Genomic DNA, 24015 nt, shown 5'->3' on the forward strand with positions numbered 1-24015 from the left:
TGTTGTTTATGGAATAGCCAGTGAAAAATGTGATGAAATCAAATATGTTGGAGAGACTAGAACAACTTTATATAAGATAATTCAGAACCACCTTTCATTAATTAGAAATAAGAACATTAATGAACCAATAGTACAGCACTTCACCAGTCAAGGACATGACATACTTATATGTACAGTTTGTAGAATTAGAACAACTAAAAATAGACAGTGCGTTATAGAAGAATAAGAGAAAGTAAATGGATAAATAGACTGAACACGATTATGTCAGTGGGACTCAACAGAAAAGAATGAACTAATTAACGCCAATAAATATAAAACATTTAAATAAATAAACAAAATCCATTCAAAATTTGTGCATGCTGATGCGCTGGGGAGGCCTAATCAAATAATGTTAATTAGAATTAATACAGATTTAAAGATAGAATTAAAAATGATAGCTCTCTCTCTCTCTCTCTCTCTCTCTCTCTCTCTCTCTCTATCTCTCTCTATATATATATATATATATATATATATATATATATATATATACACACACACCATTACATTTTTTAAGTTAAATCATGGATTTGAATCGAAACAATAACAAGTCATTGTCATGCTGTTAGAAACCTATAAATACCTTGGTGTTTTGATTCAAACACATGCTCCCTTGAGAAAGACACGTACAACATATCGAAACGTTGGACAACTGGCTCTGTGAGGGACTAACAAGCAGTAGTAGGGGTTGGAGGGAATTGTATCCTAGTAAGATTTGTGTATTTAAAAACTTAATTGGTCCCTTGTTGTTACTCATTCGTTTAGCAGTTTCTGTTCATTAGCAAGTTTCATAAAAAGATTAATTTAACTGTTAACCTGTATCATTTCCTTTAAAGCTGTACGCTGGCAAATTGCCAAATAATTATCAAGTCACTTGGGAATAAAGGTTACAAAGGCATTGGTATGATTTATTATTATTATTATTTCTTAAATATATAGATACAAATGCGTGTCATTAAAATGTTTAAAATATTTTCTGAGCGCAATTAAAGATACACAGTAATTGAAGAAAATGATGGTAAAAAAAAAAAAAAGGTTTTATGTTTTTAATACTTCAGTAGATTGTTGCCTATCTATTACCTTTTTGTGGGCAAGATCTAATTTCAAAGGGGCCTTGTAACCTTTTCCCTCTCACATATGTGGCAGGGTCTCTGTTATCCAGTCTTGTCTTTGTTGCACACTGCTGTGCTGCAGATTTCATTAAACCGAACTAATCATAGGCATAATTGAAACAAAAAGCTGACATTTAGCCTTCTGAGCTTTAAGTAACAACAGTAATGCTAGATTGGCAGATGGCCTGCAAATTATCAAGCCAATTTGCATAACAGCACTTATTAAATATTCACCTGGCATGGTTATTGTTTCTTTGGATGATTTACCAGGAGACGGCCTGATAAAATGGTAATACACCACCTACTCGATACTTCTACAATACGTATCAGATTTCACAGTATGTAATGTATTACGATCCACGTCTTGTCATTTTTTGGCAAGTGATATTTTCATTATCATATTGTTCTGAATTAAAATACTAATACTAAATACTGAAAACAAATAATAAACCTTCAGAATGTTTTTTTTTTTTGTTTGTTTGTTCTGTTTTTCAGGGCTGTGTATAGTAGAAGCATAAAACAGTATTTGCTAGTTGAGTACTGTTATATAATGCTAGGAAACATTATTAAGAGAAATATTAATAGGGAGAAGAGAGGTTTTCTTACTGCGTAACACCCATTATATAGACAGTACAGACTGAATAAATCAAAATATATTTTTTATGCAAAAAGTTGCAGTAATTACCATTTTACAGCATCTTTTGCACAGGCCTTTTTTGGAGAGTTAAGAGGTAATTCATGCTTTTTATTTAGATACTTTGAAAATAAAAATAAAGTGATGACCTGTAATTCACTCTATATATTATAAAAGAATACACAAAACTTTTCTAAGGTGCTATAAATGCTTGTTATAGAAAAAAAAAGGAAGGAAAATATTCTACTGGACATAAATGTTTAGGTGTTTGTTTTGTTTTGTTTTGTTTTTTGGTTAAATGAAATTACTCTTAAAGCAGCAGTTAGATCCCAGCATTGTCGAAAAGCATACATGCTATGAAGTGCTGTAAAGTTAGCAAGACAAAGTGAGAAATCCAGAGTAGATATTGTGGATTGGTGCTTCTTGGGGAGGGGGGGGACTCCCCCTCCATGAATTAACTATATATATATATATATATATTATATATATATATATATATATATATATATATATATATATATATATATATATATATATAAAATGTACAGTAGAATCCAGTGCAGGGGTGGAATCCATAGCATACATGGATTGTAATGTGTAATTTAAAAAGATTCCTTCCTTTTTTAAAAAGCAATCTACATTACACCCCTGCTACAAAGCATACATGTTAAACACAATAATGATGGGTGGCTTTAAAGACACTAAATAATATTTCTGGTTTTAAACATAATCATAATTCTCTGTATAGTCATGTCATAAATGGTAAAGAACATTTAATTAAGCATATCCCTTTGAGTGTTTGTTTACTGGCTGAATGGTTTCAGGTAGAAAATACAGAAAACTACAACTTGCCCTTCGAGACAAGCCTTTTTTTCTTTTCTTTCTTTTTTCCCTTTTTTTTTTTTTTTTTTTTTAAATCATCCAGTAATTTAGAGGCAGTTTCTCAGAGAATTAGAATGTTCTTGTCTATTGCATCTTAATGCCAAATCTTTTAGGCCGATTGTAATTTCCTCTGTTGAGGGCCCGAAAGACGCCTCAGCAGCAGAGGTAAATGTAATAATGAGGGTTTGCCTTCTCTTTTTTTTTTTTTTTTTTTTTTTTTAAAGCTTTATGCAGTTAAACAGTTTTAAAAGTCCACTTTGTCTGCCATTTTTAGACTCCACAAATCTAGCTGAATATCTGGCTTCATTTACCACAGCTTCATGTGAAGGATTATTTTTCAATTAAGCTGTGGTTCATCAACAGTGGATGTAAAAACAGTTTGTGCATTTTATAGTATTACTTTTCAGACACTGTGTAATTCGGTGTTCTGTACAAATTAAATAGCGTTTTTTGGAAATCAAGTTAAAAAGAATTGCCAGTATATATTGCATTAATGAATGCCTTGCCTTTTGAAATGTTATCCATTTATTGTAGCTTTTTCAAAACCAGGCCAAAGGTCACCAATGTAATTTGCATCTATTATAACCCAGCAATGTGAAACAGTCTGGGTTATTTTATGAATAGAGGTGCTTTGAAGAGTCTAGCTTCTACACACACATCAGTCTGAATATACCATTATATGCAGCAATATGCTTATAATTATGTTATATATTTTTTCACCAAAAAATATGCTTACAAATGCTTGTAAAATCTGAAATCTTAATTGATTTTAGAATGTGTCCCATTATTGTATGCATACTTATCTGATATATGTTGAGGGTTTAAGAGACAGCTTTTTAAATACTGCAGTAAGTGGAGAGACCGGTGCTTTTCTTCCTATTGTATATGTGCAGAATTGCCTGATTGTGTCACTCATATGCTTTTTGCATCCTCTGCTTCATCTGATTTTCAAGAAATAACAAAATGGGAGGTGGGATTTTATGGAGGTGATTATTGCTGAGTACATCTCTATGAATAGCATCACAAACCATCCCCCACCCCCCCCATTCTAAAAAGTTTTTTTCTATTGATTTCCCTGCTAGTCTTGATAACATGAAAATGGACTCAAGCACATGTAATGTGTCATCCCAGTTCCCAGCATCCACATGTAGTATAAAGAGAATAGGCACCGTTGAAATGCAGTTACAGTATGTTTGAACAAAGCAGTCAAGAGAAATGTGCACCACCGAGGAAATAGGTTAGATAAAGATACCACAGAAGTTGCAAAGGTAAACCCTTAAGCTTTATTTAACATCCAGTTAAACAAATACTCATACACACATAAGATCAAAATTGTATTTTAAATTGCGTAATTCTTAGCGCAGGAATTATTTCTCTAGACAGCTGTTTCGTTGCAAACCGTAAAAGATGTATTTAATAGCTCAGCTTTCAGTGATAAATGTCATTAATTTTTCATAATCATAGTTTTTCAGAAGCATTCTTATCTGCTGCATTTTGATTACTTAGTCTCAGTTGTGTATATGATATGATATATTACAACTGAAGTGGTGACATATAAAATAGAAAATAGTGTTTAGGGATTTGTATATACTATATATGTTACTTAATCAGCAAGTATAATACAGATTTTTTTTTTTAATATCTATAAATATGCCTTATTCTGGCCAGGTTTTCCAAATTGTACAATCAAATTTCATACATTTTTTGTAAAAAAAAAAAAAATATAGATAGATAGATGGATAGACTGATAGACCTTTTAATATTAATGTTGAAGTCATTTCAGGATTATCCTCTCTCAGGGTACCTTTTTTTTACCTTGATAAAGGAAGGCAGTTGAGTGTGAGATTTAATATACATCCTAATCCATCTTGTCATTTCACTAGCTATGGGTGATGTGCTAATGTATGGGAAGCCATGTTCTTTGTATTCTTCACACAAAAGGAGTGGATACACATGATTGACAGTCAAGACTTTACTCTGTAATTACATGGAGGACAATTAGAATGTACAGCAGGAACAATACTAGCTTACCTTTAGGCTTTTTAGTGCATGGCTTTGTTTTACCTGCAAGCAGCATGCAATTAGAGGAGGCATCATGGGACCTCGAATGGGAGTTGGACTAAATACAGATATGTAAATGTCACTGTCAGATGTCTGAAAAAAGTTTCCTGTGCAAGGCTTTTTTTTATTGTCTTTTTGATCACTTTTTAATTTTTTTTTTTTTTTATCTAAGACATCAGTAAAATAGGGTATGAAACAAAATTGTAAATGCATACTCTGTGTCGCCCATGTTGCAGCCTGTTTCTGACTTTTTGTCAATTTAAATGCATATAATCATTTAAGTACACAATTTTGTGTAATATACTGTTCTACTTTCTGTAAAGCTTACATCTATTTAGTTATTTTAAAGTGATTTTGTAAAAATCAAAAACAATTATGATTCCAATAATTAGGCATCTCTACTCTGGGTTTAGTATCAGTGCTAAAATTAAATACAATTCAAGCTGTAAGGCTCCTATTATTGCATTAATTGACTGTGTATGAGTAAATTATTGTTCAGTTTGTCTTTAATAAAAACAGTATGTCTTTAATATTAAAAGAAGCCATATGCATTTGTAATTATTTATTTCAGACAGTAATTTACTTAAATGCGTAAAACCCATTTTCTGGACAGCAACTGGATTTCATCATTGCAAAATAATTCAAAATAAGTGCAATATAATTACTCTGTGGGTTTTCTGTGCAAAAATCAGCAAAGAAAATTTCTGCTGTAAATAGTCTGTATGACTAAAAAAAACATATTTTTTTAAACTGTGAAATTTGAGCACATCACACTGGTTCAGTTTGCATAAAGCTATAGCTCTCCCTTCTCTACAATAGTAATGTAACCGCTAAATCGTTACCTTATGTTTTCATAGTCTGATTCTGCCCACTGACTGCTCTAATTTACAAAAATGACAATGATTATCCACATTAACATACCTGACTGCAGCTATTATTCCTGTTTACAAAACAAAGTCGTGTGGTAGAGTATGCTATGGGGAGTTAGCATACAAATGTTTAAAAATAATCTCCATAGTGTTTTCAGAAACTTTTTAGTTCATATGCTATAGGTGTAAAATATTTCCCAATTTTTTAGAGCACCTGTACTGGTAAAAAGCAGAACTGAAAATATTTTTTTGCCTGTACACCTTATGGTGGTGTACTCGTGTGAACATCTCCCAGGTGTCATATGATTTATAAAACTAGCAATAATTCCTAGTTAGCGACTTTGTTTACAGGTATACTGACTGTGCTCTCTAGATGCCCACAGCTGTCTCCCAGGTTTAAAGTATGAACCATCGAGATTACAATTGTAGTTGTCTAGAACAGGCAAGTCATATCTTCTACCAAAATGAAATAAATAATCAAATAAAACAAACAAACTGAAAAAAAAAAAAGGTTTAAACAACCACGTTTGAGAATCTGAGAACACTTATATTGAAATATGCACAAAAATAAATCACTTATTAGGATTTGGTAAATGACACTTGAATTCTGTTAAATATGTTCACGTAGTATAAAACACAACATGTAAACACTCTACTGTGCCAAAAAATACCTATAAAATATCACTTAAACTATAATTTACAAAAGAACCACTTCAGCAAAAGTGTTTACAATAGTGTAGCTAACCCTGGCACTTCAATTCTGTTAAATATGTACACATAGTATAAAACACAACCTGTAAACACTACTGTGCCAAAAAAAAATGCCTATAAAATAGCACTTAAACTATAATCCACAAAAGAACCCCTTCAGCAAAAGTGTTTACAATAATTTAGCTGAAATGTAGGGCTTTAGAAAACCACAGTTGTAGTGAGACTGTTAATATATATAAACTGCACTAATAACCAAACTGAATCCCAGCTGCTTCTGCCATTAACTGACATTTCTTTTTAAATATGCTGAAAGGCCAGTGTTAAATCACTCCCGATTAGGGGCAGTTCCTCTTGAGTTGCTCTGCGTTCAGGTGTCAGACAAAAGCCACTGACCCCCTCTTCCACCATACTGCTGCGTGTCCTTAATTAGTACTGACTCTAGGCATTACTTTAGAAAGGACACAAGAGGCAGCCAGATATTTGTCTGTATTTTTTTTTTGTGTCCTTCTCTGAACTTGTGAAGCCAGCGTATTGTGACTTTGTATTCTGTCCAGATACACTGGAGGAGGTTCAAGTTGTTGTCTTTTATTTTCCCCCTCACTTTAACATAAATAGAATTATTGTATATTTATGAATTAATAATACTGAAGGTAATGCACCCGCTTGTATCAATAAAATAGCACTGCAGGTAACTTATTAAAAAAATAAATACAAATGTTATATATATATATATATATATATATATATATATATATATATATATAGATAGAGAGAGAGAGAGAGAGAGAGAGAGAGAAAGAGAGATTTATTAAGCTGTGCAGTTTATTTCTAATTCCCATGACATTTCTTATTTGGTTGTGAGAACATTGTGAATATGAATCTTCTTAAAACTACAATTCCTTTATTTCCTAGCTGTCCGTCCGTCCCCCCAGTAACTCATACATCAGAACAAAGTATATAATTGATAGTTGGTATTGATTATCCGTAGCATTGCCTACTCTTCTCTAACTGCAAGAAGCTTTGCAGGTTTAGCAGGTGTCAGAAAAGGTCCAGTAACAATGCTGCTGGGAATTTTGACTTCATACTGTGGTCATGTTCTTCTAGCAGTTGTATTTTAAGCGGTGATCCATTAGGAATAGGAAGCAATCCATTTTTTTTTTCTTAAGTGCGTTTTAAGGCCTTGCTGCTGACTGTGTGGTATTCACCGCCTTTAGGGTTGTTGTTTTTGTGAGAATGGCAGCTTAGCACACAAACCCAGTTTTTAAAAATGTGTTGCAGTGACCTTGAATTATATTTTAGATAAGCCAATTAAAAGAAATGTAGTTAAGGTATCACTAACAATAAAGACAGTCATCCCTTTTTTATAATTTATTTATTTGTGCATTTATTTATTTATGTATTTATTTTTAAGTTCTATTTTTGTACATTTGGAATTGTTCACTAATGAGTAACTGCAAACTTACTAGTAGCTAGTGCTGCATTTGAACACTGTAATGTATGTAAATTAATAACACTGTCTCTGGTGAATTGTTCTGTGTAGCTTGTGGACAGAATATTTTATCTCCGTTATCTATCACAAAATAGGAGTGATTCATCAAGCATAAGAGGTAGTGTGTCATGAAATTTGTCTCTCAGGGCAAGTGCTTTTTTTTTAAATTCAAAAGATGTAGAGGCTCACCGGGGATATTTAGAACCCAAATCATTGTGAATTTCTAATTGGTGGAAACAAAAGTGCAAAACCCCCAAAACATTAAGAACACATTAAAATGTTCTATAAATGGTGATTAGTGTTTCTGTTATAAATTAACCATGTCGCATCTTGAACGTGTGAGGCAAAGAAACTAAGTGCCAAGTGCCCTAGTAAGCAAAATGGTGAATAAGGTCAAATGAACTGATATATCAAGATAATCTGTCATATTTTTACAACTCAGTGTTTTTCTGTACATTTTTATTTCCATGTAAAACACTTCACAACTCAAAGAAGTGATGTGTCAAAAACAAATTTACAGTATACCTTCAATCGGTGTGTATTTTTCATAACACTGTCCACTCACATGCTGGAAATGTTGCTCACATTATCACATGCCAGTCACAGCAATTCTCAATGGTGCCTCTCTGTCATTATTTTCAGCATCAATTAATTCTCAACTGACTTTTCCTTGGAGAGAAAAAAATAAAATAAAAATAGCCAAGAATTATCAGTGCAAGCACTGCACGTTCTGCTTTGAAGGTATTAGGCTAGCCTGTAATACAAAATGCAGACCAAACAACATGTTTTCTCACCTGGAGGGTTGCTTAGCAACCTAAATTAAGGATTATCATCAAGTCTTAAAGACAAATACAAGGGTTGGAGAAAACAGACAAACCCGGATAAGGAAAATAGGTTTAGTGACGTCATGAGCCTGCCTGACATAGCTCGAAGGATCCAAGGGATCATCATAAAATGAAGTTAGTAATCCTTTTTCATTTGTATAAAACAAGACACTTGCTGCTTAACTACACCTTGCCCAACTATGCATAAAATATAGACTGAGCTTAAATTTAAATAAGATAAGTGAGCCAAGCTTTTTTTTTTTTTTTTTTCTTACATTGGCAGGTAAGGTTAGGATGATTTTTACAGGTTTGGGTAAGGACATTTTTTGTAAAACGATTAACACATTAACTTTGACTTGTCAGATTCTGGCACAAAGAAGGGAGATATTCCATTTGAAAGGTACAGAGCCGAGATGTGGTGCAATTAGGATTGTCAGCACATAGTGACAGTCCTCAGCGAATGCTGGTGTCATGCTGCTGTGGGGCCAAGCATGGCAGAAATGACATTCACCCTTGCAGAATGGAAATAAATGCTCTGTTTGATAAAAGAAAACAGACACTTTACGTATACCCCGAAGAGTTAACAGCTAGTGAGCCATTCCTGTGGGTCAAGTGCTGCATTTGCATTTTGATGGGATGTTATCAAGTAATTAATGCACCAGTCAGAATGTATTACCACAGGAGTGAATTGAAAGGTTCATTACAAAATCGGTTTCACTCCAAGATAGGCATTTCTTCTGAGTTAGCTTTTGACATGTTGTTCTTAGCACTTTCTGCCTGTGGCAGCAATGGTAGAAGGCCAGAGAGGTGAAATTCATTGCTTAATAAGGGTATTCACGTTGGGTATTCTTGTGATAATACATGTATACATCAGGGTTGCACTGCCTTGTTAGTTTAATTGCTTCTTGTGCTCCTTAACAAGCCAATCTTAATCAGTCTGGACCATGTTATGAATAATTTAGGGATCAGAAGACTTCATGCTTTATAAAATGTACCAGATTACAAAACTTGAGTACATTGTTCAAAGAAAGCATGCAGAACACTTAAAGCTCTTCATTAACTGTGAGTAGAGAAAAACAAGTAGTTGGTTATTCTAACATTTTCAGTTTGTAAGTGGCCAGCTGTGTTTCTTATTGCTTTAACCCCTCTCTGGCTTTGTTGAAGGCCACAATTCTGCCTCTCTATCCCGCTAAGCCTTTCGGAACACATAGTGGGAAATTTGAGCATGCTGTGAGATTAAAGCTTAGAATCCATGGCTTGTGAGCAATCATCATTTCAGGAAAACATTATTTCATCTTTTTGTTTTTTTTTACATACTAATCAGGACTTCATGTCACATTTTTATTCTTTTATCGCACCATAACTTTAAAGCAATGCGAACACATGACACTTCTTTTGCTATTAACTTGTAATAATCTCCTTGTTATCTGCAGAATTTGCTATTTGTTTTACAGATTTAAAAAGGAGTGCAGATCCACAAACATCCATACATACTAATGTCTTTCTGTACACTTTGATCAACACAAAGTGCATAATGTTCCTTAACAGACAGCCTGAAACATGTAATAATTCAATGTTGGGAGAATGAGGAATGCAGTAGTTTATTAATATATAATTAGAAGTTCTGCTTGCTTTTAAAGTTACAATTAACCTTTGTTGTTTTAAAGAACTGTGTGTCTTCCATGTTACCTCAATGTCAGTAAGTTACAAGGCAACCTCCAAGTAATGCATCATTCAGTTTATGACATGTAATAAAGGGCCACTGCAGGCAACCATTAGCACCAGGTACTCCAGACTCTCTTGCCTTTGCATCCTAGGGTCTTGTGTAACCAGTTGTAAGTGTGTCTGTTCAACAGTGAAAACATAATGTATGTTCATAGTTTTCACATCTTGATTATTTTCAAGTGGCATTTAACTAATGCAGCTGTTTTGGTTTCCATTTAAAAAAAAAATTCTGAAAGTAAACTAGCCTCTTAAATGGAGAGTGTTATTCTGATGCTGACAGCCACTGGAAGAAGAAAAAACCAGTTTCATTTTCTCAGTTACGCTCAGTCAGGACTGTATAAATGCCAGCAAACAATACAACAGCCAGTCTTACAGATGGACTGTCCAACTCCTTTTGTTCTTGTTCAGGTTAATAGAGATTGAGGAGACGGGCAGAGGAAAAGCAGTGCAATTTTCTGCTGTTTAAGCTTGGCGAAATGGCCCTCTTCAGGAAGCAGTGAAAAGTATGAAAGTGTAATAGGCATTTTAAAAGTAGAAGTCCATATAGCTGCTTGAGGGATTCTAAGATTTAGGCATGCATCGAATTGGGAATGAGATAATCAGCATTGTGAAATTGAAACCTGTCTGCTGCCTGCTGCTGTTCACCCTCTTACAGACAAGTGATTTGTAACACTCATCTTCTTCAAGCCAGGCAGCCTTCAAGATTATCCACAACTGTCAATAGTAATTGCCAATGTATTTTATTACCTACAGCAAAAACCTAAGGAATGTTATAACCAACAGTTATCAAGTTTCAATACAGTGGTAAAAAGATAGCGATTTTATTTGGAATATAATCATGTTTGGCTTGCTTTTAATGTTTTCAAGGTAGATCCTGTGCAATAATCTACAACATAGGTTGTACTTAAGCCAAAAAGAAGGATCCTTTTTTATTGTCACTAAAACTATGGCCTACATGCATGTTTCTTTTTACATTTATATGTACTGTAATTTAAAACACTCACTAATATATTATTTGGTAATAGTAAAAAAAACAAGAAAAAAAAAAAAAAAACTAGACACTACCTGAGTAAAATTTATTTTGGGTGAGTAAAAAGCAACATTACCTTAAAGTCATGAGTACTTTCAGTAAATACTTTACATACTTTATTGCTAACTTATGGGGTATGCATTAACTACAGCTTTACATTTGAACTGTAATGTTAATTAGAAGTACTGTGCAAAAACTTGGTCTCAATAAACCAAACAAAAAACAACAATTATTACTTATTTCCTTTATTGACCAATATGACTGTGAAGCAAATAAACACATAAACAGATTTTCTTTTAAATTTCAACACTGCAAATGGAATATACTTAACAAAAGGCCTACATGCCCAGAATTATATATTTTTGGTATTTTTTTTTAAACTGTACAGATACTGCACTAATGCAAATAAAGAAACGATAATGTTGTATTCCTTATTGATCGCCTTGCTGTAAACCTTCCCGACTCAGACACAGAATATTGTATTTAATATATAGATTTACCTTCGATAATTTCAGTTGACAGATAGATAAATAAGTAGGTTAGATTAAGGGAGATTAAGATGGCGCTGAAGAATCTAGTTCCCAGATCCATTCTCTAGCTACCACATGCAGTATATTCCCCATAAGATTAGATGCCAGGACAAAGTACATGAAACTTGATAACATGAGAACTCAAGATGTACAGCAAAATTGCTCTGTGTATTCTTTGCACATTCAATTCAAACATCATGCGTAAAACAACCAGTATGCATCTTATCTGGAGCGGAGAATAGACCTCGCGGCGATGCGATATATATAATATATTATATATATATATATATAAATATATATATTATATACACACACACACACACACACACACACACACACACACACACACACACACATATTTCTCAAGGAAATCAGAGTCCAAATAAAAGCAGCAATAGTAATATGACATTTTTAAAGCTGTAAAAAAGTTGTATTAAAACACGTTTCGGTGGCAGTATTGTTTGAACAATCGAAGTGCAGCTCCGTCCTGAATTTCAGCAGCACACCACTGGATTGGAGTGTATGAATTACGTATGATTCTCTCCTTAAAGCACAGTGCTCAATGAAAACAAAATATTTTAAGAACTGTCAATGTTGACAATGTTAGCACAGCTGAACAAGCTGTCAATATAGAAACGCTTAAAGTCTTAATCAGAATAATGGCTGAAGTGTCTAGCATTGTATATACTGTTAGATTAAACAGGGTTATTGGTTGTTAAGAAAACTGCCCGGTTGTATTTGTAAAGAGTTGTGGCTGTCCCGTCAGCTCTCGCTCTGTACTGTGAGCACTGGTAAATGAGCAGTTGCTGCATTATTCACTCACTCTGTCTGATCGAAACTTGGTTCAATAGCACTAAACCAGCTACTGTTTGAAAGCTTTGTCTTACAAAACCTTGAAAACTGCTCTTAACATCCATACATTGATTTTTGTTGCTTGGAATCTCCTGGGCTTTGATGTAAAAGCAGACTCCACACGTAGGTAAAGAGGGCTTCCCTCCTCATTGTTAAGGAGAAGAATCGTAAGGGTTTTTTGTTACTAGCGAGACCAAAATAATTAGTGACATGCAGGGTAATAGGGCTGGTCACTACCCAACCTCACTGTTTTCTTCAGTTACGTAATTATTTCAAATGCTTTGTATTAACTTTCTAACAAGACAACATTTCACTACTCATTGATTTGTTTTAAGCTGTATTTAAACAGGTATGGCATTATAATGAATATATTTGATTTTGACTGTAACATCATGATATTTTATTAACTGGTTATCAACAATAAAAAATACTATCATTCTGGTATCTGAATAGCAGTGAGGCTGATAAAGCTGAGGCTGATAAAGTTAGATAAAAGAAATTAACGACTGTATGTTCATTGCAAAAGCGTCTGCTAAACTTGGCTTTAACATGAGCATAGGAGATAAGACCTGTCCTCTTTGAACCTGTTCCGCTCCCCATATGTAGCAGCCTGTGTACTGAATTACAGGATTTAGCCTACTCATCCTGAATTTTCATTGTGCCTTAAACACTGTCTGTCCACCATCTCTGTAGAGTAGTAGCTGGAATGCTGTCAGAACTATGAAGACCATTATGAAAAATTAAAAAGCTCTTCATGCATAAGATTAAAAAGGTAAAAAAAAAAAAAAAAGATTGTTAAATGCCAATGACCAGGTATATTGAAGTACCGGTATTTTTAAGCAAATCTGTAAGATTTTTTTTTTTTTTCGTGATAAGGAAGTGTTAAATCAAAACGAAGCTGAATTACACATCTTGGAATTGGCTGTTTTTAAGTCGTTGTTCTCATTTTTTCGAAGCAGGAACAGAACTGCAAGTTTCTGTGGATCAGACGAGCTCATAACATCCACAGTGTGCTACCTGCCCTATTTAACTTAATTCGCGTAATTACGTGATTTATACATGTAAATAATGGTGTCATGCACCTTCTTGTAATTGTTACTGTCATAATATATGCCAAATTATTGTGCTTTGTGATTAGACATTTTGAGAAGGGCTTCATCACCAAATTTACACATAAGTACCTTTGATACTGGGACCCAGGACCTGGCCGGTACAAGGGCAGCAGTCACTTTGTAATATTCGAGCTGTACAATGATCCTAATGCGATTGTAAATTGAAATGTGTGAGGGGTGGAGGGTGGGCAGGCATTAATTAGAAATGCAACTGTGATGCAGATTTTCTTTTTCAAATTGTCAGTTTGTTCTGTGTGTTAATTGTTTTGTATTTGTTTTCTAGCCACTGATTAGGAAAACATGAATCATACTTGGAATACGTGCAATCTGTTCAGATTCCCTGAGTTCATAAGGAGTAGGATTGCATTAATGTGATGTTGATGTTCACAGGACATAATGAGGAGTTGAAATATTTACAGTATTAAGATATGGGGGTGGGGGGTGGGGGGGTACAGACTGCAGCGCTCTAATGTTTTACATAATTAGACTACTTGCATTTCCCTCCCAGGGATTACATCACAGCCAAATGAATAGGTAATGATTGTGTTGGCCAGTGGCAGGCTCGTTTTAACAGAACAGACAGCGCTGGGCTTTGGTGTTAACAGAATCAGCCAGTGAAAGACTGAGTGGCAGCAGCTTGGGCCACTGTCAGGATAAGGAGGCAGCAGTAATTGTGCTGTAGCCTGTAAAGGGTAGCCATTCTGCATAAGCAGCAGACAGGGCGATCATGAATTTAAATGGATGTCACTGTGCTCTGCCTGTTGACATTGTATTGCAGCGGAATCAGATTTTTGCTGCTGTAGAAAAAATATTCAGTCACCAATAATGTAATTTTTTTTTTTTTTTTTTTTTTTTTTAGACTTGGGAGTTATTATGTAATTATTTTATAAATATAATATGTATGAAGATTGATATGTTTGTAAGTGTATGTGTGCCAAAATATATAATGAATATTTGGAAATATGCAAAAAAACAAAACAAATACTTTTCTCTTTTTTTCTCCAATTGAACAGTAAATTATGAACAATGTGTTCCAATTTTTTTAAGCAAGAGAAAAAACACACCGTCTTTTTAAAGCTTTGGTGTCTAAGCTGTCATTGATTAAACGCTAACTGATATACTCCAGTTGGCAATCTTGTTAAAGCCACCAGTAGCCAAGATAGACAGTTTAGGGCTCTAGTTGATCAATATTACAGATAAAGATTTCATCCATCAGTGAACTCCCAAAACAAGAGGTATCAGTTACCTGATTAGACGAAAGGGGAGAGTGATCCCCCCTGTATTGCACATATACAGTGGAGGAAGTTTGAAGTCGATTGCTGCAAATACAGCACATGCAATTACAGGCTGAAACAGCTACGCAGATAACGTGCCTTTGACTTAGCTCATGAAAAAGGTTAATCATCTTGTATCCTTTCATTTTGTTTGTGTTTTGGCATCTGTTCATGTGTCCAGCTATATACAGCTCCAGTAGGTGTTAAAACCTGATGCATACAAATGCCAGCACAAATGACCAAATCAATGTGAAGCCAGCCACTGCTGTTTAAGCGTATCAATAAATGTTCCTTTTATTTTCTCTTGAATGGATAAGTGTTTCAGTTAAGTCCAATGGATCTCTTAATTGAAAGTTAATTTTAAATCAATGAGGAGAGTCATTTAAATATTGATCGCCACTTTCTACTCAAATTGTTAACGGTTGATTTTTTTGTAACAACTTTGTTTAAATGCAATCAATAGCCCACAGTCAGTGCATTCTATAAAAAAATTGATAGATGTTCCCAAAATGCTTGGCAGGCATTATGGTATCGTGCAGGCCATCTACAGTAGCCTAGACAGCTCAACCCTTTTAAAATCTTTTAAACAGAACCATTCTATTAAAATTGCATGGTCGTCAATGAGAAATGCTTACTTTGAGTATTTTTTTTTAAAGAATCTTTACAAACTTCATTTTTGGGAAGTAGGATAAATCCCATATTTGTACTTCATGAACAAAAACAAAGCATGCTTCTCTATTGCACATATTAAAGCACAAATCTTCCATAAAATGTAATAGCAAAAGATTGAAATTTTAAATTAGAAAAAAAAAAAGTGTTTTCTAGTTGTTATCCCAGTGCAATTAAAGGATTTTTTTTAATGCTGAATATTTATGTATGCAGATCTTGTATGTCGTGACACTGATTAGAGATAAGCTGCAAAGCTGCAAGTTTTACACAAGTTAGAAGTGAAATTAGGCCATTTTGAACCTGTGCTCTTACTGTATATAATTTTTCTGGAAATATATATTTGTCAGTGAACATTTTTAAAAGAAAATAATAGACATATGTATCGAAAACATATATCTGCTGGTACTTCATAGTTAGGATATATTAAGTGGTATTGTTGCCCGTGTGACAATGTTTAGGCAGTAATGAAATAGACACTTATCATGTTTTATGACGATGGAAAATGGCAGCTGCTATTTATTGATTTATTTCAGAGGGATATCATGCTTTTATGAGTGCCAGCACACAGCATTGTTTTTATGTTTTTTTTTTTTTTTTTTTTAAATGTCTGGGTTTGAAGATTAAGATAATCGAGCTAAAAGGATATACATTTCATTTTGTGAGATTTGTCTTGATTGAAGTGAACTGTGTTAACCTGCTAGAAGTAAGTGACACATACATTCATTTGCACTCTTTTTTAGTGTTTTACATATGATTTTTTTTTCTTTTTTTTTATACATTTCTGTCCATCTGTTATTTTCTTGCTTTAAACCATTAATGTGTCAGTTAAATACGAAATTTGGTATTACACAGTTAATATCTCTTGGATATATATATATATATATATATTATATATATAATATATATATATATATATATATTATATATATATATATATATATATATATATATGACTTGCCAGTTGCTTCTTTTGATGATGTCACCCATATATAATCTGAAGTAAAATTAAGCTCTGTTATTATGATGACAGTTGACTAAAAAGTAAAAATATAACCGTAATTATACTTTATGACAAACTGCATCATAAATCCTACAATTAAATATGTTTTTGGGAATATAATCATTTCAAAGTAAACAAAGTGTGGGTTTTTCATTTTCAGCCCAGAGCGCAATACAACATGTAATGAAAACAGCCTGTAGAAATAATAATTGAATTTGTGCAATTTCTGCCATTGTCCCTCTACTATTTATGCGGCTTTGTTCCACTTTGATTCTGCACTATTATTGTTCTTATCAGGCATTCCATCTCGGTTCATTTTCGGTAGTCTGGTAAAAGCTACATTGAAAGAAAACAGTTAAAAGGTACGTCTCTGTGTAATCGGTTCATCTGCATATGGGTTTCACATGTGGAGATGCTGTTACCAGAGGAGGCCTTGAGATGTGACAGATAGATCTTATTTGTCTGATAGAGTTGACCAGGGAAATAGAGCTACAGCTGGTTACTTCATTAGGTCCTCTCATTGATCGAACCCTGCTGAAGTGATGCAGCAGGCTCCTCCGATAACTGCTGGTAATAGAACAAAATGAATTCTTATCACAGAGATTGGAAAGGCCATTAACCCTGGCCTCCAGTGCTTTTAGAAGTCACAGACAGGAAGCTGAGCAGTGACTGGGAAAACTGTTTTCTGTCTAACCACAGGTCACGTTGAGGGACGTGTGTGAAATTTCTACCCTTCGGCTTCTGTACAGATGAAACGGTTACCCAGGCAGATGTTTATAATCTGTCTTAAATAAATATTGGACAAAGAAGAATCAAAATTAGAAAAAGGACAGGATTCTATTTAAATTAATTTTTAATACAGAATGAGTCTTGCCATCATGCTTTCTTGCAATGTAATTTTTATTTAAAAGCCCTAGGGATTTTAGATAGTATAAATAAAATATGGGAGTCATGCAAACAGCAGTAGTGGTGTTTTAGTTTTAGTTGAGCCTTATAAATTTATTTCAGTCTTTTAAATTGCAAAAAAAAAAATACTTTTATTTCTTCCTTTTATTAAGAAATCTTGCTAGCTGTACAGTCAAATAACCCATAGTTTGTTTAGAACTCCTTGCAAAGAGCAATTTTTAAGCATGTCTAATTGTCGTTACTTTCCTTAACATATATTATTTCATAAAAGAAAGCATAATTGGATTTCTGAAACAATTTTTTGCACATGTTTTTAACATTAGACATTAAAGATCTCTTTCAGGTGAATGCCAAGAAAATGTCAAAGATACACTGTACACTGTCAAATCCTGTTGGAGGTTTTTTGTTCTTGAGTTTGAGTTAATTGTGATGTACATGGCCATGTGTCATTCTCTGTCATAGGAGTAAATAAGCACCTGGAGAGTGAAGTTCCTCTTGCTTTCGGGATCCACCCAAGTATTTAATTGGACATTCTAGGTGTCAAACTAATTTAGGGCTGCCAAAGTCAGTTCTGTGACGTCATGGGAAAATCAGCATTAAAATGTATCTGACATAAAAAATATTATTTTTTCTTTGATCAAGATAATACATGCACACTATAGACACTATTATAGTTTATACACACGTTTTTACCACATTGATGAATACAAATAATTCATGTAACATTCACATACTTTACAATTATAATAACCAGAGTTGCAACAGTAAAATATATATTTATTTTTGTGATTTTCATAAATATTACTGCATAAAGACACCATAGCTTTATGGTCAGAAAAAAAAGAAACCCTCCTGATTCTGTATTGTACAACACAAAGGTTACATTGTAGATCAGCTTTTCATAGCGTGTTTTCAGTCTTCAACTGTCTCACATTTTCAGAACTTGCCACAGTTTTATAAGGCCCCTTAAAGTTACTAGCCTTGAAGGTGGCCCTAAAAAAGGACTGTGACCTTTTATATGTATAAATAATATTTAACTAAAAGAAAAGAAAATGAGGTTGTATTTGTGAAACACAAACAATATCTTTTTGGATGGTGGAGCATGTGTAGTCCTTGCCTTTCTCTAGAACGCTATTCAATTCTAGGCTTTATCAGCATTGCTGATCTCATTTAAAATGCTTCTGCCAGTGGTTTCTGTTTATTTCTCAGTACATCCCGCAGGGTGTAAAAACCGTCAATTAAAAGTAATAACCTCCTATTTACTTTTTGGTTACACCTAAAAAGCAATATAGCATTATAGATGACAGGGACCTGTAGGCAGAAGAATATTTTTCCCATTATTTTCTGACAATTTCTGTGGGCTGGGTTTGCGATAGCTACACCTTTAATCAAAGGAATACTGCTGGAGGCCAGAAAAGCTCATTCGTATGGGTTTACCACACAAATGATAAAATGTGTATGTGCATGTTGAAAACAAATAGGTTAAAACAGTATATGACACTGCTTTTTTGCAAAAACAAATGAACAGAATGCAACAAATCTTACCCATTCTGTTAATACATGAGTGCTTTATTCGTAGAATTAGGATTTAAAAATATTAAAGCAGCCCTGGAACATTTTCACTAATTATCCCTCATACTTGGGAGCTGTATTATATAGGTTAATGCTAAGGTACTTGGATATCTTGTCAACAATTCTTGCAGAAAATGAATGTGTAGAATATGGTACTGTGCATCTGGTTCAGTATCCATGCAGTTCTGAGACTAGAGTTGACTGAGGCCTGCTCCAGTGGGTTGATGTTTAGTGTTTCAGACATGCTACATTAACAGCATCTGGTTAGAATCTAAATGCTTGTAAAATAGGTTGATTTTTTTGGGGGTGGAGGAAAAGAATTAAGAGAAAGAAATGAAAAAAGGTTCAGCAAGAAAGTAAAGCGTATTATCCTTGAGGTATTATAACTGGCCCTTAACTAGGAGCAGCGCAGGGTAGAATTTCAAAGATTCTAAAGACAGTAAAATTTAAAACATGGGGCAAGCAAGAGTATCTAACTTCACAAGAATCAGAAGCCTAAGGGTTAAAGTAACAAAATAGGGAACTGAGGGGGTAATAAAATCTGGGGTGTGTAAGCAAAAATTATAGATTTTACACCCGAATTACACCTTCTTTTATTGAAATCTAGTAAGTACCAGAGATTACAGATCAGACTATTAAGTGAAAAGCCTGAACAGAATCACCTATCTATGAACTTTATGAAAAAAAAAGAAATCATGTCTTAAAAATATAAAAGAGATTTTAGGTACAACAGAAGTGCAGTGAAATTTTGTGTTTGGAGATTTCTTTACATACACTTCAGTTTATTGCTCTATGTAGGTCAGTCTTTTTGCTGGCCAGTTAATGTCCAGTTTGAAAAGTTATTGAGCCCAGGGGAGAAGCCAAGGAAACTTAACACAAGACCCATGTTATTAATTCAAGGTAGGATGCTGTCCAAAGGGAGTGTCGCATTGGCTGTGATGCTCCTGTCGGTTAGGGAGACAAAACCTGTCAAGGACGGCTTTGTCTCATCGCGCTTCAGCAAACCCTGCTGGCCAGGTGCCCAGGGAATTCAGAGCGGACACTTGCAGGGTTGGTCTTTGTCCTCCAGAGGCCAATAGCTCACTGACATCCACTTTCGAGTTCCTGGGTGTAAAAGAGGAAGCTGGCTTGGTCGTGGGATCGGAGGATGCCCACTGAACCTTCGGATCTCCTGAACTGGGTGGGGAATTGCTGTGGTGCGGTGGTAAAATAATTGGGACACTAAATTAAAATAACAAAAAGTATAGAAACCGTTATGTTTCCCAGGAGGTTCTTCATAATAAACAGCTTTCACCTTCTCAACTAGAGAGCAGTCTGTTTGCCTGGTTACATCAAAGGAAGTACTAGCGGGTTGAGAAAATCACATGAGGAGGGCAGTTTGACCTCCAAGGGTTATTAGTCTGTGGCTTGGTGGAGGCTTGTAAAGTTACGTCCCCAGGACTGCTGTTAGCGATTAAGTTGATGGGTAAAGTCTATCCCACAATTTCTCCCTGCTGCTGACACAGAGCCTTACTCCACATTCAGATTACTCAAACTGTTGCTAGGGTCAGGCTGAGGTCAGACACTATGATGATGTATAGGAAAGCATGTCTGGGAATTTCTCTCGCTCTTGAAACGCATACCAGAAAGGCAGCATAACACCCTACAAAAATTGTCTGATGAGACCCAGATGATAGCCGCTTTTTTACTACCTTCATAATTTGCCTTTTGTCTTGCTTGACACACCATGTTTTATTAATGCATTCTGCGATAGCCTTAAAAATGTGATGTCCCCTTGAGGTAAAGACACTCGATAGCACTTTGACACTTCATTTCCCAGCCAAGGGGAATGGGTCAGTAAATCCCAAATAAAGGAACAATTCAGACATTCTCAAGGATGACACAAAAAAAGAGCGAGAAAAGAAAAGGGTTGCCACAGGCTGGCCTAGGCCCCGAGGCCTGACACTGAATATGAACCTCATGTGTGTGCACATAGCATTAACGAAGCCCAACCTGGTCATGATCACAGACTCTCAGCAGCCCAAACTGTGCTCCCCCGCCACCTTAACAAATGTAGGCTCATCTGCCCACTGTGACTGTGGCGCCTGCCAAGTTAACAATCAGGAGTGACAAGGCTTAAAAACTAAAGCAGTCATAGGCTGCTTTCTTTAATTTATTTTTGTCAGTTTTTTTGTTATGGTTTGTGAAGATAGAGACACTATTATATTAAATGACCTTACTGTTTTTTTTTGTTTGTTTTTGTTTTTTTTTTAATTATTTTTTAAATTTTATTTTTATAGTGCATACATATGCATTGAAAATTACCTTATGAATTATGTGTGTTTATTGTAAATCTACATGGTGCACCAAAGTGCAATATGTTACACTTGGTGCCTGGACACAGCAGCTTTCTTAGCTTTATTCAGAGGTGAATTGGAATACGCCATCATCACACAACCACCAAAATTGCAATTTTTGCACACAGCTGGTTCACATGGCAGGGAATATTTCATCCTGCTGTCAGAATATTATTAATAAAACATTGAGAGCAGAGTATGCCACTATTCTCCCTTCAATCACCTTCAGCATCCGCAATGAAACTTTTATGCTGTATATAATTTCCACTTAATGTGTTGCACTTAAAATGTCAGCGTCAGTGCTGCATGTGGAATCTGAAAGGGTTAATTATATCATGTTCTGTGAGCCAGGCTGCAGCTTACCACAAAAAAAGTAAGTGATTAAAAAGACTGATTGTATGTAAATTCATTGGTGACCTTTTTTTGCCATCTCATGGTCAATTTATATGCTTATAAAGGCTTGATAAAATTGATGAATGCAGCGCTTTGAACGCCATTTTCTCTGCATCTCCTAATTTATTTAATTCCTACCAGGTCTTGCAAATATGATTTTTATTTTTGCACTGCAATGGAAACAGCATGTGGTGCTGGGGGAGTTGTGAGCCTGGTTATCTGGCATTACTCAGACTGCTAAAAATTCATTAAAATGTGACATCAGCGCAGTGAGAGACAAATGATCACAGGATGAAAGGGAACAGTGGGCCTTTCACGGATTAGTGCTGCACAGCCCCAGCCTAGCAGCTAACAACATACACAGATTAATCCACTAGCAGCATAGCTAAGATACACAGAATTATTAAACAAGGGGTGAGCCACAGCAAAGATTTCCATGTAATCTCATGCTAACAATCTAGAGAGGTGTGTGATGTAGGGACCCAAAGGGAATTCTGCAATTTGTCATAGGGAGCACCTGCCATAGGGAGAAACTGTTTTATCTTTTGTCTGGTTGCCACTAATACCTTCCCCACTGTTAAATCAGCATTATAGATATCATGAAAAGCTTGACATAATTACCACTATTTTTAAGTGTAGTGCATCAACATTATTTAGGTGGGTTTGTGAATAGTGATTAACCACATGAGTGTGCATATACTATATTTGGAAATGGTTACATATATGGAACAAACTGTGTATTTCAGATTAAGTGACAAAATGTCTAATGCACAAAATAGTTAAGTTCTAAGCTGCACTATCAGTAGGCTCATTTGTAGTTTCAACCCATGCTAAAGTGCAAGTGACATAAGCTCCTAAATGTGCTCAATTGCAGAAGAGCCAGGAGAAGACACGGAGGGATCTGCTAAAACTGCAACAGTGGCTGCCGCCGATGAAAAGGACCTAAGCGATAAAGATAGTAAAGAAGGCAAGACAACAGAGAAAGATTACAGTAAGACTGTAGAATTTGGTCTTTTTTCTGTCTTCTATTCTCTTTCATCTTAAACTTGCATTCTTGCTAATAAGCGCTGCATGTGAATTCTATCAGGGGCCTCCCATTGACTTATTTTTAAACATAACCATCTGACAGGATAGATGCGGATAAATTAAAAAATATTACAGAATGGCCAGTGAGATTCCTTTTTTAATCAAATCAGTTTGCGTGCTTGTAATTTTTGTAAGTGCCTTTCATTAATCTTTGCTGTACTTGTGATTCATCTGATGGCATATTCATTTTACGTAACCAAGGGATTAGATATCACTCATGTATCTTTTTCTAATATGGCAGTACCATTGTAACCCTTAAATTATTCTCTTTTAAAGTCCTTTTTTTCCAACAGCTCAGGCTGCTGTAAAAACAGTTCACTTTCTCCTATATATAATTGGTAACAAATGAATAAAGGCAAGAATCTCTGAAACAAAGCTCATATAGTTTAGGAGCAAACCCAGAACTAGCATCTGCTACAGATACCTCAGGCTTTTGTTGTATTTGATTTGGTAAATACAAATTCATACACATTTTTTTTTATGTATGAGATGGAAATCTATGGTTAAAATGAATATTGCATTGGATCTCTTTACTGCACGCTATACCTAGTTACATTATGTTGAATTCAGTGAAGCAGAAGAAATGCTGAAACAGGTTGGTGCCTATTGGTTTAGGTAGTCATCTATCTTTAAACCCATATCTCCATGACTGGAGCATCTGAAGAAGCCAGTATTCGATGCATTTTCTACTTCATTTTACAGAAAACATAATTTAATATTAAAGCTGGCATACACGTCTGGTTTCAAGTTCAATTAAGTTTTGTGCATTCAAAATGAATCGCACAATTTCAAATGTATACATTTTTCAATTATAGGTTTCTATCCCATTTAAAGCTGCATTTATTGTTTTTAAATTGCCCATTGAGTGGGTGATGGTAAATTTCTATCCACAAATGCTATCAGAATTGTCTG

The 24015-nt window shown here is 34.7% G+C and overlaps 1 protein-coding gene across 2 annotated transcripts in view; it reads left to right on the top strand.

The window, feature by feature from the left end:
• zfhx4 (zinc finger homeobox 4) overlaps positions 1-24015 on the top strand; it is a 91895-nt gene that overhangs the window by 49986 nt on the left and 17894 nt on the right. Inside the window, exon 5 of one of the 2 annotated variants that reach the window (XM_041247524.1) lies at positions 22892-23008. The exons of the other annotated variant lie outside the window; for it this stretch is intronic. Within the exon in view, the coding sequence (XP_041103458.1) occupies positions 22892-23008 (117 nt within the window). The remainder of the gene's footprint in view (positions 1-22891; positions 23009-24015) is intronic. 2 annotated transcript variants of the gene reach the window in all.

The sequence above is a fragment of the Polyodon spathula genome, chromosome 4 (assembly GCF_017654505.1).
Source record: "Polyodon spathula isolate WHYD16114869_AA chromosome 4, ASM1765450v1, whole genome shotgun sequence".
Taxonomy (NCBI): domain Eukaryota; kingdom Metazoa; phylum Chordata; class Actinopteri; order Acipenseriformes; family Polyodontidae; genus Polyodon; species Polyodon spathula.